The sequence below is a fragment of the Leptonotus elevatus genome, chromosome 5 (assembly GCF_054856555.1).
Source record: "Leptonotus elevatus isolate MCC_2025b chromosome 5, RoL_Lele_1.0, whole genome shotgun sequence".
NCBI classification, from domain to species: Eukaryota; Metazoa; Chordata; class Actinopteri; order Syngnathiformes; family Syngnathidae; genus Leptonotus; species Leptonotus elevatus.
Genome location: NC_141243.1, coordinates 25,461,029 through 25,479,085, shown reverse-complemented (window position 1 = coordinate 25,479,085; position 18,057 = coordinate 25,461,029). Strand labels below are relative to the sequence as shown.

Sequence of the window (18,057 nt, the reverse complement as noted above, 5' to 3'; positions counted from 1 at the left end):
GAGATGGGAAGAAAACAAACAGTAGGAGTATTCTATTGGTTTTTGAAGAGACATTTTCGAAAAAAGTATCTAGGATTTATGTCATACTCTGTTAGGGAATATCTACCACAACCGATGAGGTGCTTCAGCTTTAACACAGCTTTGATGCACATAGGTTAAAGGAGGTGTGCAAGGTGAGCTGAGGATCACGATAAACACAATGCAGGAATCAGTCAACCTAGGTTAGCGTAACTTGTGGGCTGTGCGGTCATGAAGAGGAAGGTGCTGACAGCAGGTCAGAGTGCAAAATAAACTCACATATGCAGAGGCTGTAAGGGATGGTGAATCAGCAGAGAGAGGGAAAGCCAATAGAGAGAGAAAAAAACAACTTGCCAGACAAGCAGAAAAAATAAGGGATGGGATATTGTGGATGGATACAAAAAGACTCATCACATTCAAAGATGGATCGATAGATACTTTTTGTGTCTGAGGTATTAAATAGGTAGAAAAACCTCAGATGAATTATAGATGTAAGTTTGCAATGTGTTGAGGACTGGGGGGGAAATGTATGTTATAAGCCTTGTTTTAGTTTCAAACAGATGGGATTATAAATAAATGTCTTTGTTTTGCTCCTTGTAAGCATATAGAGTACTTTGAACAACACTCCAGCACTGCAGATGCCGGAAATGCCTCTTAAAAGTAAGATGTCACCCGTCATAAAACCAAAAGAAGGAATGTCCTAGAGCAGAGGTGATTCTAGGATCAGAGGTTTGCTATCAAGACGTTTAGGGGTGCTTGGGTACTACCTGGGGAGAGGGGGGAGTGGTTATGTGATGTGCCGTGGTTTGGGGGTACTTCCCGCTCCAAAAATTGCATGGGAAGTTAGTGAGCAAACCGAATCTAATAAAAGTTATGCAAAGGCGAAATATAAACATACCCCAACCCTAATTTATTGGGAAGGGTACTCTTTTTAATACAACAGCTCCTCAACACACGCATTGATAGTATGCATGTTTCTGGAGTAAACCAGCTCCCCACTAACCTCGCCAGCCAGATTGATAATTGTGATTCACTCGAGGGAGTTCTTCACATTATCAATCTGGGACTTTACTAGGCAGACCCGTTTGGGAAAGGTGGGGCTTGCTGTACAATACTTCAAGCTCATTGAACGATGCGGCATCTTTGCACATTTTGTTTTAACCAATCAAGGCAAAGGATGAAAATATTGTCTTTCATCTCGTCTTTACCAGATAAAATGCACGAAACTCCTCTCGCTATTCAAATTCAACAAGAAAACGCTGAGTAATTCTGCGAGAACATAATTAATTGCATTCATTCCTCTGTTAGGTTTGTTTGTTTCCCCCCGCCACCTGCGCTTATTCGTTTCGTCCTTCCTTAACAACACCTGATTGGTCCGTCGAAAAAAGATCTGCTGCAAACGTATCAGCACGAGCGGTACAAGACGTATTCTCCGGAACTCACAAATACCGCGAGAATTCATCTTGCTGCCAATGTTAGCTCCCCACAGTTTTCAGTGAGAATGAACAAAAGTGGACATTGGACTTGTTTTTTTTATTTTTTTTTATTTTAAATGAAACACACAATATATAATAAACACACAATATATAAAATATATTAACAGACATTAACTTAATACAGAATGTTTGTTATTTGACTATACTTGTCTGTACTATGTTGTAAAAAAACATACATTAACCATACACATAAAAAAAGAAATGCACTTGAATCTGCAAAATAATAATAATAATAATAAAGCATGTACAAGTCTGTATGGGTGAATGGCAGACACATCATATAAACATATTTAACACAACAAATTGACTTTAACACTGTTTGTGTCTGACTTTCTACATCTTGTCTTTAATAAAAATACTTAAAAATGTAACTTTTGTTTGATGGATCAAACCAGTTTCAATCAAATCAGGGGTGTACTGTATTTTTGTTGTTTAAACATTACTTTTAAACTCTATGGTTCTATATATATATATATGTATATATATATTTATATATATATAAATTTGGGGGATGCTATTGTTCACTTTGAAGCACCCCCAAAAATGGGCTAAATATGCGTCTGTCCCAGAGTATTTGTACCGCGGTTATTTTCTTCTAATTATTGCTGTACCTCCTTGTTGCAATAAAGCAGGAGTCATCAACCTTTTTGTACCTGAGAGCTATCATATATATATGTATATAATTCAGTGACGTGCAGTGAGCTCTAGATTTGTGTACATTCATTCAAACTATTTTAACATATGCTTCTTCTGTATGGGTAGAAAATAAAACAAAAAACACTACTCATTTTTTAAGTCTTAATTTTTTTGCTGCGCAATCTTTATTTTATTTTATTTTTTACTTCAAGCAGGGTTCGTACCCACCGCCTCTGGTGCGGCAGCTCAACACTTGCCGCTCAGCTAAAGTTGGGCCACCATCAGCCAGTAAACGTTGCAGTGCCTCCCATTTGCAGCATAACGAAAAACGGACAATTTCAAACCCGCCCGGACAGAATGTAATAAAGTGAATATCTCCCAGTAAAACAGCCTAATTCCTCACAAAATCAAGTTAGCAATAGCAATAGCAATGCCAAACACCATGTAAAGTGAAACAGCCAGTTAATCGAAGCACATCCACAAAGCCAATCTTTCCTTTAGTACCATTCTTTGTGAAAAGTACGAATAATTCTTTGTCCCTTACTTTGCTGAAGATCCGGTAGCTCAGGTATTGGTCTCCCATCCTTCAAAAGATGAAATTTTTCCTCAAAAGAAAGGTGTGAAAATAGTTGTATATTCTCCAGAGTGGCGTCATCTTACCACTTTGCTGTGCACTGTGTGTTTTGAAGTCATGAATGCACTGTGCAAACGTACGTACGCATAGGAATAATACAGCGACGTAAAAAAGCTGCGTAGCAATATGCCTATTTGCGTAAAGGACTTTTCTACTGGGTAACGTTTCTACGCGGATAGGGCTAGGAAAAGCACAGTAGCAGTGTGCCTTCTGGAGGATCATTTTTGCTTGCAGGCCAGACGAAGTAATGAGTCATTTTAAATTGAGGTATGCAAATCACAAAATGTTGTCACTTTTAAACTTATAGGGAGTGTAGGCTTTCTGAAATGAAAGAAATAATTTTAATAAATAGAAAAAGCCAAACGGTTTCAACTTTCATTTTAGCCTGGGGCAGGCAGTACCTACCTTGCCTATCCTGACCGCACGTCACTGATATATATATATATATAAACTAGTAATTAGTAATAGTTTGATCATGCGCTACAATAATGAACAAAGCTGTCAATACAAAATGTACACCAATGCAAGTGGTATTTAAAAAAAGTAGCATCAGCAACAACAACAAAATGGTAAGTGGCACTATTTTTTTTTTTTAAAGCATCTCACTAGTGACCTATTTTTTAGAATAGACCCAAGGACTACTCCTGTGGTCTCACTCTTGCAACTATTCAGAACATTTTATGTTTGTGTGAAGGTTCCATTCTCCGGCCTTAATCTGACCGTAACACCGGGTGTACACCACCTCCCTCCCAAATTCAAAGGAGATGGGCTCCAGCTCATCCATGACCAAATAGGACAAGCAGGATAGGAAATGTATACATTGGGAAGGTACACCTAATGTGGTGATAGTTATTTACTGTTCCTGTAGTAATGCTTGTGTCTATTTGTTGTTTGGCTCTTTCCAAATGGTACAGGGTGGTTGTCTCTGTGCACAAAATTGGCTACCCTTGACATATAGTCTACATTAGTGTTTGTCAAGCTTTTTTGCGCCACTGCACACTTTTTTCATTGACAAAATCTTAAGGCACACCACCCATAAAAAAAACACCCGTAACTAAACTAAAACGGCTATAGCGTTGAATTGTTTAACGCTTATATCTATTGTATATCATTGAGCAACAAGTTTACATAAATTGGAAAAGCGCAAATAATATCTTAAAATCAAAAGTGCAAATATTATTACAGGTGCATTATGCACATTATAATTAAACTATATAAAAGTTATTGCCAATGCTAAAAAATATACAGTACTTAATTCTATCATGGCCATCATTGCTATAACTACTACATTTCCTCCTCAAAATCATCAGCTTCCACTTGATCTCTTTGAAAAACATACTTTTGTACACTTTTAATTAAGAGAGTATGGTGATATATCTTCAGTTTATAATTCTTCACATTAAAAGACATGTTTAATGATTGATTTACATCAGAAATACAATTGTTGGCGCTATTAATTACACTAGAGTATGTCGCTAAGACTTAACGCCGGTATTTTTATACTTTATCGCTGTTATGGTGCTTGTGGAGTCGCAATATGGCTCTTGGTGGAACAGAATTGTCAACAAATCGCTCCTCATGGCAGCCACTTTTCTGCAAATCTCTACTGTTGATTTGATTAATGTCACTCTTGTCAAAGTTGTCAAACCCGCAATTGAAGGTGAGGTACATGGACTCTTTGCTAAAATGCTAAGGAAGGAAGATATGTCCGTCACGCCGTGACACACTTCCCTCAGCACCTCCAAAATAAAAGTCACTACACAGTTCAGCTGTCAAGACACTTTTATTGTGGCGAGGTCTGATGAAAACAGTGTGAAAACATTTTAACCGTGCACGAATGACATTTTTCAGAGCCAGTCTTAACCAACTTCTTGTAAGCTTACGTCAAGCCTTGGAACTAATAAATGAATGGTAACGCAACGCATTTCACATATAATAACGATAACGGCATTTTAAATATGAGGAGACTAATTTGTTGCATTCGTCCGTTTATGAAAAAGAACCGAGTTAGTTTAACCGCCGTTATTCCCAACAGTGTTTGTTACTAATTAGGTGGAAATGGACAATTTCCCACAGCACACCAGACAGTATCTCACGGCACACACCAGACAGTATCTCACGGCACAATGGTTGAGAAACACTGGTATACAAAACTGTAACACAGGACAAGTGATAAAATATTTTATTTTGATAGATTGGCTGCTCTGTTAGTCATTGGAGACAAAAAACATTTTAGACAATACATAATTTAAACTTCTGTAACTTAAATATAGTAAATGTACAGTACAATAAATCAAACATTAAGGCTCTGAATTCGAAATGGCTTATTCATCCTTATTTAAAAGGAAACTCAAAAGCCAGAGATCTGCTTATTGTACCAGCATGTGTCGCAGCTACAGTACATGTTGTACATGTGTGGGTCATCTGTCATCTGTAAGATACCGGCAGTAATCTTCCAATGTTCAAAGCCTACAGGCACTTCGACTTTCAAATACACTCACTGCTGGTATGTTTATCGATTCTCAGCATGTTTTCTTCAATAATTAGGGTTTTTATCACCATAGGATGCTTCACATTACCAAGTACTCAATACGTTTGACAGAAAAGTGTGCGTGTGTGTGTGTATGTGTACCTTTGTCTTTGCTACATTGTTGGGCCCATACACTCATGTTTTTCCAGGTTTTACTACCTTTGTGGGGACCGACTTGAAATTGTGGGGACATTTTGGTGGTCCTCACAAGTTCAGACCTTTTTTTGAGGGTAAAGACTTGGTTTTAGAGTTAAATGGTAAATGGTCCACCAGTGGTCAACTGCTGCCATGCAAGGCGCTGCTAGGTCCACTGGGATCAAACCGGGATTCAGTGTCTTGCTCAAGGACACTTCGACATGGTCACCAGGGGTGAGGATCGAATCCACAATCTTACGGATGGGGGACGACCACTCAACCACTGAGCCACGCCGCCCCCCGCGCAGTGTAGGTTTGAATTGGGTTATGGTTGCGGTTAGGGTAGGGAATCGGGGTAGGCAATCATTTTTGTTGGTTGGGGTTAGAGGAAGGGGCTAGGAAATGCATCATGTCAATGAGATGTCCCCACGATGATACAAAGATAACTGTGTGTGTGCGTGCATGTGATTTTTTTTCTTTGATATATATATATATATATATATATATATATATATACAGTCTTGGTCTTGCCTCGGTCTCTATGGACTCTATGCACAAATAGCTGTGACGTATTTCCGGGAAAATCTCATAACGCACCGCCTTTTATGGTAATGCCATCCCGTTTGTTTTCCTTCAGAGAATCTCGACCAATTGTCAGCATTTTGGAGTATTTAAAAAAAAATGTTTTATTAGTGTTGTTGCGTGCATTTGTCAAGGCATCGAAGAAGAGAAGAGATGATGTGTGCCCATGTAAACAGGTTATAACTCTGCCTTGTTTTTTCCTCTTATGCTGACCACCGGAGACAGTTTGTTTGCAGGGATAACTGTAGTTGTCGACCACACAGGGGCGCCCTTTGTTAGCAACAGAGCTGTATTTTGAAGCTTAAACTGATGTGTTCTTACTCTGTTTACAAAATGATCTAATGTTTCTGCCTTTCTGGCGTTTTGACTTTTCATGTGCCTGTGTGTATATTATTCATATGCTACCATTTTATTGTATTAAAAAACATGAAAATATTTATATGAGTCATTCTTGGACCGCTGACAACGCTATCGGATTTCCAAAGCAACCACTTTTCAGCAGGGCATTAAGAGAAATGCCACTATGGGCTGACATAAAAAAAAAACAGTAGAGGCATTACATCTGCTTAAAAATATTGACAAGGCAGAGATCGTCGGATCCCGTTGACGAAGAGGAGAAGACTTGGACGAAGAGGATGCTACAGACCAGAGAGTTGTTGTTGTTGGCTGGTTGATTTATTGAACATATTAGCACATTACAAAATATAAGTTGAAGTTAAAATAAAAAAATTTGAAGAAAGAAAATAATTCATTAAAGTCATAATTTACATGTTCAAAAGGAGTAGGAAGCACAATAATTTATATTTTATATATTTTTATCCAATAACGTATCATTAAAATTAAAATAAAAAAGGAAAATGAACAAGCTATGAACAGTTAGCTGGCAGGTTCCATCTGAAAGAACCAAAACCTCAACCTTACCGTCTGACTGGTAGGGGGGAGGGGGGTACTCCCGGGAGAGGAGCAGAAATACATAATTTACATTTACATTTAAAAATGTAATAAACAAAATAGCTTTAGTAGCTACTCAAACGGCTTGTATTTACGTGTAATAATAATTTTAAGCAATTACATCATTACCAGAGCTCAAGCCGTTAAAAATTACGGCTCTGGGTGATCTAATTAGTAGTTTTAAAATTCTGATAGACATAATGTTAAAACAAGGCACAACTCCTGTTCTTTTTCAGTGGGTTAAAGATTTAGTCTTAGAGTTTTACATCACATCAACAGTGCGCTCCGCTGAAGTCTCCCCGCACCGGAAGGTTGGGTGCACTCATACGTTGAATGCGGAAGTGATTTGTGCATATAGTCCATACTGTCTAGTCCCGCTAATAATGGCTTGGTCTCGCTTGGTGTGGTCTTGACGACAATGCTCTTAAATTTTACCACTCAACTTTCAGATTTTAGAGAGGTTTGGCATTACGAATACAAACATTTGATTGTTTAAAAACAGACAAAGAAAACAACAGCGCAGATTACTTTTGTGTGACAATGCTTTTAGAGGACCCCTTGCTTCAAACAATAAATCAGTGGATTAATCAGTTCAAATCCCTCTTCTGTCAAGAATAATTGAACCAGTTGTAAACTGTTTTTGTTTTGTGTAGCTTTTACCATCCATAAATACAAAGGGCTGCCCACTTTGTTTTATTTGCATGGCCGGAGATACTTTTGCTGATTGCACTCTCAATCTTTTCAAATAAAAAGCTGCAAGAGGTGAATCATTTCAAGTGTTGTCCTTAAGTACACCTTTCACAGAAAGCAGAAAATAAAAACAGAAACGTGGCAAGCTAGGACTGTAGAGGTGGTTGATGGAAGTGTTCTTTGTGTGTGTGTTTTAATGTTACTTTACATATTTGAACATATATTGTATAGCATCTGTAAAAGGTCATATCCATTCTTATCAAAGGTTTTTAAATCAAATCTCTCTTATGGGAAGTGGCAATCATGATGATAATGCCATTTCATGTTAGGTGTTACTTCAGAATTGGAAGCCCAAAAGTAACACAATTCAGAAACGGAAAGGTTACAATCAAATCTCAAGACTTATCAAAGCATTCTGAATTGAAATGTGCCGTGTGTCAGAAAGCTCAGGCTCAGCTGCACGAGCTGCGTCTAGTCAGGATAAAGAGCCGAAACACATAGCTGAGAACACCCAAGAATGTGTACAGCAATAATATAAATATTTTTCCCTCTATTAGTTTTGTTACCCCCCAAAAAATACATGTTTAGAAGCAAATATGCTGTGCCGTATTTGCTTTCTTAATGTTTTATTTAGCCATAATTTTGTCAGTTTTAACATGTTTTGTGAGCAAGAAAAATAAATGCTATAAAATATTTGCGTTTCTTTAATGAAAGATACCAATGTTTTAAATAGTGTGTATAATCTACATCAATACTTTCTAGTATGTGTAGACAGTTATACTGAGTTTAGAAATAAAGTTTAGAAATGAAAATATTTACGTTTTATAAATAAAAGTGCATCATAATTTGTTTCTCTTAGGGGGTGCTAAAACACAGATTTGCTTCTGTACACTCCTGTATGTAACGTATACCTGTATACATTTTATTTAATAACTTTTACACTCGTAAACTTATTTTAAACCTTATGGCATTAAGCACAATATATTTAGCAGAAAACATTGCCTTTAATTTTTTAATCAAGGATTTATGATAGTGACAGTGACCTGGAACAAAATAATAATTATCGAGAAAAAGTAGTTCCTTTCGTTTAGCTGAGCTCAGGGAAAAGGACCAAACAAAATGTATTAGCTCCCATGAAGCAATTATAATCAACCATCTGTGGGGGTTGCTGTACAGGATCCTTTCCCAGACTTTTAAGCCACACACACTTCTCCTACATCCCGACAGTTGGCACACCTCCATTCTTCAACAAGAACACTCTCAAAACGAAGTCCGTTAACAGTCAATAAAGGCATCATGTTTCATCAGGCAAAAATGCAAATGAAAAAAATTAAACACCACATCAAAGACTGAAAGTTTGGGAACTCCATATGAACAAGATCAAAATGTACAGTATTCATTTATAAAGACTGCAAGTTTTTATGTTAAAACTGCAAAATAAATAAATAACTTTTTTTTTCAGTTGAAAATATTGCTTGGTCTGTACTTAATTACCAAGTAATGTACAGTGGTGACTGCGTACCTATTATATCAAGATGTTTATTAAATATTTACAGGTGTTTGTGAGTTATTCCAGACCATACAGATGTGCAACATTTTCAATCATTTCTAAATGTTTAGTTCGAAACATGTTTTTAACTTAAGGTGACCATATTTTCTAAATTAAAAACCGGTATGGTTAAATTTACAGTAAATTTCATGAAATCTAATTGGTCGTGACCATATTTTCTAAATTAAAAACCGGTATGGTTAAATTTACAGTAAATTTCATGAAATCTAATTGGTCGTCAATGTTTGTCGAGGCAAACCCCGCGCCACCTGCACCAAGGGCAAGCAACGGGACCACCTCGCCACCAACACAACAAAAATCCAACCCTAATCTTCTTAATTCCTACTATGCTTGCTTTCTGTTTGCAGATATTGATAGTACTAACCTATTGGGAGCCGCACACACCTCTCAATTGTGACTGCACAACGTAGCTGTAGATGAGTCCAATAGTAATCACATCAGCTCTTCTTACTACAGCTAATCAGTTGAATTTTGGACCAAACAGTGCAGGACTGAATCAGAGATGGGAAGTACTGAAGTACAAATACTTTGTTACTTTACGTGAGTAGTTTTTTCAGTACCTTGTACTTTCCTGAGTATTTATTTTTTTAAATAGTTTTTACTTTATCAGTTACATTTTAAGATGAGTATACTGGCATTCATCCACCACCACAGCCTCATATGGCGGCATATTAATGCATTTCTCAAAATGTATAGACAATTCCTGAAAGACATTTTTTTTTTTTGCATGATTTACAGCACATAGTCACTAGCTTGAGCACATTGATGAGCTTTGGGCTTTGTTATGCTTCGAGATGAAAACCCAGTGAGAGGCCAGTTTATTTCCTGTTCACAGTTGAAATTGCACTGAGCAAGGCACTAAACCCAACACGCACTTGGGCACAATGCAATGGCACAGCCCCAACTCCGACAGCTCTCCTCAGAGTGTAAATTGAATTTGCCCATGCGGTACAATTAAGAGATTAAAATTGCAGTGGAACAAAACAATGTTGGGCAATGTAATGTTCAGTGATGGATCAAGGTACTGACGGCAGAAGCTGGATAGCAGGATCAAAGAATGGAGACGATGTGGAGAACACTGTGCACTCTGCTGCACAGATCTTGGAATGAGATTCTGGAGCCAGCAGTGATTCCATATCTCCAGAATCTGGGATTTAATTCTATCCTCCAGGATCTCAACACTCTCCTCCACAGAGCCTGGATAATCAGAGTACTTCCAGAATTTGGAAGAAAAGAGGACGGAACAGCCTGTTGTATTGCAAGTACAGACATCAAACCAGTTGAAGACTTGTGGGATCAGTTTGGACATGTTGTATGTTCCAGGGTAACTAACACAACAGTGTTGGTCAACACTCCTGGCTTGCAAAGCAAAATGTGACCAGCATGAGGTAGAATTGCCAAGTTGATGTGGTTGTGTATATATCTTGACTCAACATTTTTATAACCAACAACAATGTTGTTGAGCAGACACTGTTGCCGTATTCCCACAAAATGTTCAAAAAGGAAAAAAACAATACAGTAGACATATTTTCGGTTCAACACCCTATTACCTATTTGCAGATTTCATATATTCAGATCAACATATATATTGTTGGAGTGGCGGGATTCATGGAAAATGCATATTGGAGGTATTGTGAAGAAATTGGGGGAAAGAAAAAAATATATATATAAATATTTCTTCACAATACCTCCAATGTGCATATATATATATATATATATATATAAATGTCAGCAACATTAGTTTTGAGGTAGACACAAAAATAGATTATTTGGACAAAAATGTCGATTTTGACTTTTCTCAAAAAAATAGCCTCCGTGAGGTCTCTAATTTTATTTCCCAGCAGCAATTTAATTTAATTGTAATTGAAGTGTATATATATATATATATATATATATATATATATATATATATATATATATATATATATATATATATATATATATATATATATATATACAGGTAGTCCTCAACTTTCGAAGACAATTGGTTCCGAGAGGTTGTTTGTAAGTCAAATTTGTTTGAAGTCAATTTACAGTAAATTTTGTTTGAAAATAAAATGTTATGAAATTATTTTTAGACAATAAAATAATACAAATATGTAAAACATTTTTAAATGAAACATTCAATTGCATACAGTATATACTTTCTATACAATACATAAATTAAATAGAAAATATATTAAATTACACATTCATCCATTATCTGAACCACTTTTCCTCACAGTAAATTTAATTTTTACACAGTACAATGCAAAAAAAAACAAATAATGGTGGAGGAGTTATTGAGTTGAGTTCATGTGAAGCTGCTGAAGTGGAAGGGGTGTAACGTTCTCAGGAAACTATGTTTTTCATCTGTCGGAAGTGCACATGAATGTGTTTGGCGCATATGACGAGTTAAGATGGGGCGACCACCAAGTCCGATTCAAGTGATTTTGAAGCTGAAGAGATATTGTATGTTTTGCTACTACGCTGATAAAGAAGACAGCTGAGGGCTGCTTCTCATGAATATCATCCAGGAGAGCCTCTGAAATGTATTCACAGTGTGACGCCAATATTGCATGAAGAGTGCGTGCGCCGTGGCTCCTGTGCCATGCATCGCCGGACAGAGAGGAGAACTACAGTATAGTACAGAACTGTACCATAATGTGTGATGTGGTGCGCACTTGAAAATATTAACTTGCGAGTTAAATATTACATTTATGGACATCAGTCAGCCCTTGTTCGTAACTCGGACATCTTACCCAACATTCTTTTAGCCGACCTTGGCTAGCAGAGAGTCTCGGAAACCAGCCTTAAAATAACCTGGATTTTCTCGCCACAACGTCACTTCACAAATGAGGGATATAAATGCACACAGCAACCACAAAAAGTCGAAATAGACCATAATGTGACCATTTAGCACGAAAGTGAACAGAATGATGCACGTCATTACAATGGTATCCTACCTTGTCGTCATCTGTAAATACCGCAGCAAAGAATTGTAATCCATGTCAAGTCAAGACATCTATGTTTATATTGCGCTTTCAAACAGCCATAGCTGTTACAGAAACACATAACCTAAGCTATAAACATAACATACAACAGCCCCCACCAGAACAGTGACAAGGAGTCGGAATGAGTGTAATTAAAAGTGGTGAAATGCGCCAATGCATTGTATGTAATGTAGGCTAATGTAATAATATTGTATTGTAAATAATGTAATGTTTTGATCAATTCTCAATGTCGTCAATTTCATGAGACTGCTTCTATGAAACATGAAACGCCACTTTGATGCGTCACAAAAATGAGCCATCTCAGAGTTGCAGAATATCACCACAAAATTTCACTTCATGCTCTTTTAAGCAGGCTGAATTTAAAATCAAATGTGAGCTATGAAATATGAAACCTGAAGATGACAAATGATCGCGATGGTACTTTCCCGCCCCAAAATGCATGCAGCACATATTGGAGTGACTTGTAAATACAGTACAGTAATGTACAGTAGTGTGTTCCTTGTGTATTACGTGGATTTGTAAAACCATCATAACATTTTCAACACAACATTTTCTCTATGTGGCCATTTGCATTTGAGACACAACATTCAAATTTCCCACTGCGGTAATATAACCTCATTTTAACAACAAAATATCTCAAGGAGCAAAAAACAAACAAAAAAACTTTGTCTGATGATGCCTCAGAAGATCTTCTCAAACTTCCTAAACTTTTAAAGGGTTCAAATCTCGGATGATGTCCTTATCTGGTTTTGGAATTGACTTTCCAGTGATCTTTTAACAGTTCCTGAAAATTTGGGATCAATATATTTTTCCTAAGGTACAGGTTGCTATGGACATTTGAAAGATGCAAGGACCAACATTTTAAACCCCCTTTTCCTCAAAACTAGGGATTTTATATCTATCTATCTATCTATCTATCTATCTATCTATCTATCTATCTATCTATCTATCTATCTATCTATCTATCTATCTATCTATCTATCTATCTATCTATCTATCTATCTATCTATCTATCTATCTATCTATCTAGTGCTGACTGCTGAACATAAATGAGCATAAGAACATCTTTAGTTTCCTTTCAGAATCAATCAATCAATATTTATATGGAATACTATACTACAAAATACTCCTATAAATGTGGGCCATTGATTGCAAACAATATCTGTTAATTAGTAAACACAAAGAGTAGTTTTCCTAACAAACTTATTGAAGAACATTTTGCACAAATAAGTAAAGACCCAGAAAAAAAGACTGACTTGTTAATTCCAGGCCTTGCATACATGTTGCTATCCATAAAAGTCATGGAGGTCATAGAAAATACTAGATGTACCGTAGTCGTTGTGGTTGTGCGATGCATTAATTTTTCCCATTAGTTAATTTGATTAAACTAAGTATTTTTGTAATCTATAAATTATTTTATCAACCTTACTTTCATGTTGTGAGTTAAGCGTATTCTACAAAATATTTTGGAAATTGAGCCTATGTTCATTGAGATATTGAATAAAGGGGGGGGGGGGGTGTACTCATTGGCAAACAAATCAATTTGTCTGTGTGCCACAGCGTGTGGGCATTGCTGAGAGAGAGACTGGATAACAAAGTTGATTTGTATTATGAATTTTGTAATTAGGTATTTCTGAGTCACATTCCCCCAAAGGTGCTTATGGACAGCCGTTAGACTCCCCCCGTTGTGATGGGTTATTGATTAGGTCCACTTATCGTATATGGTGCCCTCCTCTGTGTTTCCCTTAGTTGCCATTGGTTAATGCGAGGCGGGCTCGTGGATGATGAAGCCTGCTAGGGGAGGAACTTCCAGCGCACGCCGAGTGCCGCGCACAAACGCGCAGTCAAAGAGAAGAGAAGATGCCTTTTCTCCCTTCTTCAGCTGTTCAGCCCTTAAACTCATCTATCTTAAATCAGAGCTACAAACACCATACTTGCCGGCTTTACAGGCGGAACTTGCGGTGTCTGGACGGGTCCAGCTAGGAGGGGGAGGCAAGAGTGGGTAGCAGAGGTCCTGCGAAAAGCCAGTCTCGTCGAACTGTGGACCACTACGCGTCGCGGGTATGGGTGCGCTGAAGAAAGGACGCCACCTTCATACGGTCGCTCTTCTACTCTTTGTTTATTGCACGTCTTCTGTCATCTCCAAAGGTAAGAAGTATATCTGTAGATATATAGTTGTATGGACACTTGGGTGACTGTTTTGCATCTTGTGCCATTCCTGTGGTTACGCACCACTACATTTGTGCATGATGTGTGAAGACGTGGGGTTCTGCAAGCTTAACAAAGTGGCTTGCAGCAAATTTTCCTTGTGGATTTTGTCGCTCACACTCTTTTCTCATGCTCTTGTACCAGTCTGAGTTTTGTGTCCCGATGCGCAGCAGAGGTTACAGTATGCTATTGATTGGCCACGCCGTCACTAACACTGCATGTGCACTCACATTCACTTTATTTATTGCAGTCGTTGAATTGTTCTCATATCAATTTCCCCTTTAAAAAACATTATTATTATTATTATGACTAATAATAATAATACTATTATTATTATTTACTGCATACATCTTCAATCCAAATCCTTCAAATCCTCCACTCTGTCCGTGCTGCACGCTGTGCAACAGGCATGTGGTTTCCATGTGGTCATTTCCAAATAGGGCTAATTTACTAGAATTAATGTGAGAGTGAAATATAAATTTTTGTGCACATTAGGAAGCTATATGGGTTCCCTGTTATTTTGTGGGGTAGCAAAAGGCTGGCTGCTTGCTCTAAACCCATGACAATTTGTCAAGGTTTTCTTCTCTGTTTGTTCCAGAGCAGTATTAGACTAAATCTATCCGCCACATCAATGATAAAGAAGTACTCACGTTCACAATTTTTTTAATTTATTGCTCCCAACTGAAATCATTTGATATAATAAGACAAAAATGAGACAAGAGGCCAACATTTCAGATAATAGATGATAATTGTTTATTAGATCAGGACCAGACATGCGCGTTTAGAAAAAAATCACCTTTTGTTAGAACCCAGCCATTTTTCTTGTAAAATAGTCAAACAATAAAGTACTCTGAATGCCTATAATAATTGTCATATTCCGGTTTTGCCAGTGGTGACTAGATTATTAACACTTGTTAGAGATGTAACCAACATTAAAACAATTGAGTTGACTATTGGTGAAAACAAAGCATTTGTGAAGTAGAGGGAAGATGGAAATATGTCAGAATCATTGCACAAACATTTGCCAAGCCAATACAGCCACTTGGAATGCCGTAAAGAAGAACTAAACTACTGCTGCACAAAGTCACAGATGTCAAATAGGTAGACAAAGATAACACCAGCCATTGATGACATCATGATTTTAAGGGTGGGCTCTAGAAGATTAACCAGAGGACTAGATGATGCAAATCACACATTGGCAAGCTATAAAGAGAGGCCAGAGTGGAATTTGTCCCCCTCCAAAAAAAGAACATATAACAAGCCTCAAATAATCTCAAACAAGGTTTTATAGACAAGACAGACCGAGACAAAGATTAACCTTTACGCTTACGATAGAAAGGCTTAAATGATGAGGGGAAAAGGGTGCTTATGATTCCTAACACACTTGATCTAAAAGTCATTGGAGTTAATATCACGGCTTGGGCTTGCTTGGCTTTTTCTGGAAGGGGCTCACTAATTTTGGTAGCAAAATGAACTCAGAAGTCTACAGAAACATTTTGCCTGCCATTTTCAATAAAGATGCAACCTAACTGATTGAGAGATCCTTTGTCACACAACGAGATCCAAGATGAACCAAAACATGCCGGCAAACACAAAACGAGTCATCAGGAAGGTCTATACAGGTCAAGTCTGTATCCAGACTTAAACCGTTATAGAGCGGCGGTCTTCAACCACTGTGACAACTGGTTAACAGAGAGACTGAACAAAAAACAGTTTATACAGCCAAGGTTAATTTAGAGAATCAGGTGCAATACTGTGCCTCTGTACACGGCAAAATGCTCGTCTTAGTTATATGATCCTGTAGTAAGAAAATTACAACACAAGCTCGAAAAATTAGTAAAACAAAAACAAAAACGTAAAACGCTTTAGAGCGATTCTTCGAAAAGGCGAAAAGGCCAACTAATGAGACAAACAAAGAAAAGCCTATTTCCAATTAAAAGCAAGCTATATTAGAGAGAAAAACAGCAGTCTACTTGATATACAAATTTATTGCCACAGGTCACAACAGGGAATGGAGCTTTCAAAGCAAAAAAATAAATAAATATACTTTTTTTTTTTTTAAACCTTGCTTCGATTTCCAATATCTCATCTTTGTGAAGCGTGACTTTCTGCAACCTTTTAAAGTCAAACTCAAATGTTTTCAGTCCACGTAAAAACAATTAATCTGGTCTCAATGTGTAGAAAACTAATTGTTATGGAATAACACCTATTTTAGGCTATTTTGTTTCCCTAATATATGCTGTATTACTTTTGTCAACCCATACATATATTTTCGCTTTAATTCTAATGATGCATGAATCTAAGAGCACAAAACAGACTACCCTTTTATGCATAGGTTCAAAATAATGTTTCATATACATTTTGGGGACTCAAAATGTACAATCAGTTATTTGATCATCCATTAATTGGCCTGAGATACATTATAAAGACTGTACGTTGGTTACCGCTATACTATAATCCAAACCTTGGACTGCCTCAGTGCCTTTTATGTGTCCCAGTTTGATGTTTTAATTTGTTGAAACAGCAGGACGCAACTTCAGGCAAGCAGTCATCTAGCCGCAGTAGGGTTGATCATTTATCATCACGCTATCACGACTCTGTATCACGATAGTCATTAAACCATTTTATGTCACTGGAGAATTGTGAAGGAAATACGAGTCCAACATCGTAGTGCTGCTGTGAATGTTTCACTTATGCCTTGTATGAAAATCAATATCAGCCCTTAACATGCCAGCACAAATAGAACAAATACTGAAATCATTTTCCATAAAAAGGAGAGGGAAATACATATAAAAAGGCAACTTCGAGCTATTTGTATTCAGACACAAATGCAATACACTACTGAGAAAATAAAGCAATATTTTCAACCCTGTAGTCTTAAATTGGATATAATGTGAAAGAGCTAAAACAATGTCAGCACAGCCTGAATGTAATTTTTTAGGCAACATTTATAGTGAATGGACAAAACTAGGCATATTTTTCCACTTTTATTTTTCCACTTCCTGTGAATAATAAGGCTTCACTTGTTTGACATTCATGGATGCCGATGGCCCACAGAGAATTCTGTACTAGTGATATAAAATAGAACGTTGGCCCTATTTCTCCTTTTATTTACTACCCAATCACTTCATCATCAATCAGTCCTACAACAGACATAAGGAAAGCTGTAAAATATGTCTCCTGTAAATATATTACTCATTTGGATTTGTTCTTAATGGGTTGTGTTAAGTTTCAAGTACTGTAAATGCAGGCCAGGTTTCAGTTTGTGGCAGAACAATTGAATTTGGGTAACTCATTCACTCCCAGCCATTTTCACTGAAGCAACCCCCTTCACTGTTTTACTGGATTTTTACTGATTTTGCAAGGCCCACAGAATACTGTGTTCTATTGCTATAAAAATATGGAACCTACATAAAGAAAGATTAGAGTATTTTCTTTGTTTATTAAGCATATTTGTATCTGTTTCCATTTTGCAGCAATTAGCATTAGAATATAGCTAAGTTTCATCCTTATTTACAAGTATGTTGGAAACACTGGGAAAAAGAGCTTGTTGCAACATGGCCCTGGCTGATCGCTTATACTCTGCTACCAACTGCTGGCTGTTTTTTGTAATA

General features: G+C 37.1%; 1 protein-coding gene across 4 annotated transcripts in view; it reads left to right on the top strand.

Annotated features, from left to right (window-relative positions):
- The first annotated feature begins 14,069 nt into the window (after positions 1 to 14,069).
- Positions 14,070 to 18,057, top strand: part of unc5db (unc-5 netrin receptor Db) — a 302,793-nt gene continuing 298,805 nt past the window's right edge. For 3 of the 4 annotated variants that reach the window (XM_086076346.1, XM_086076347.1, XM_086076345.1), the window contains exon 1: positions 14,070 to 14,383. In XM_086076346.1, the coding sequence (XP_085932472.1) occupies positions 14,299 to 14,383 (85 nt within the window). In that variant the 5' untranslated portion in view covers positions 14,070 to 14,298. The remainder of the gene's footprint in view (positions 14,384 to 18,057) is intronic. The other variant, XM_086076348.1, reaches the window with a different exon arrangement.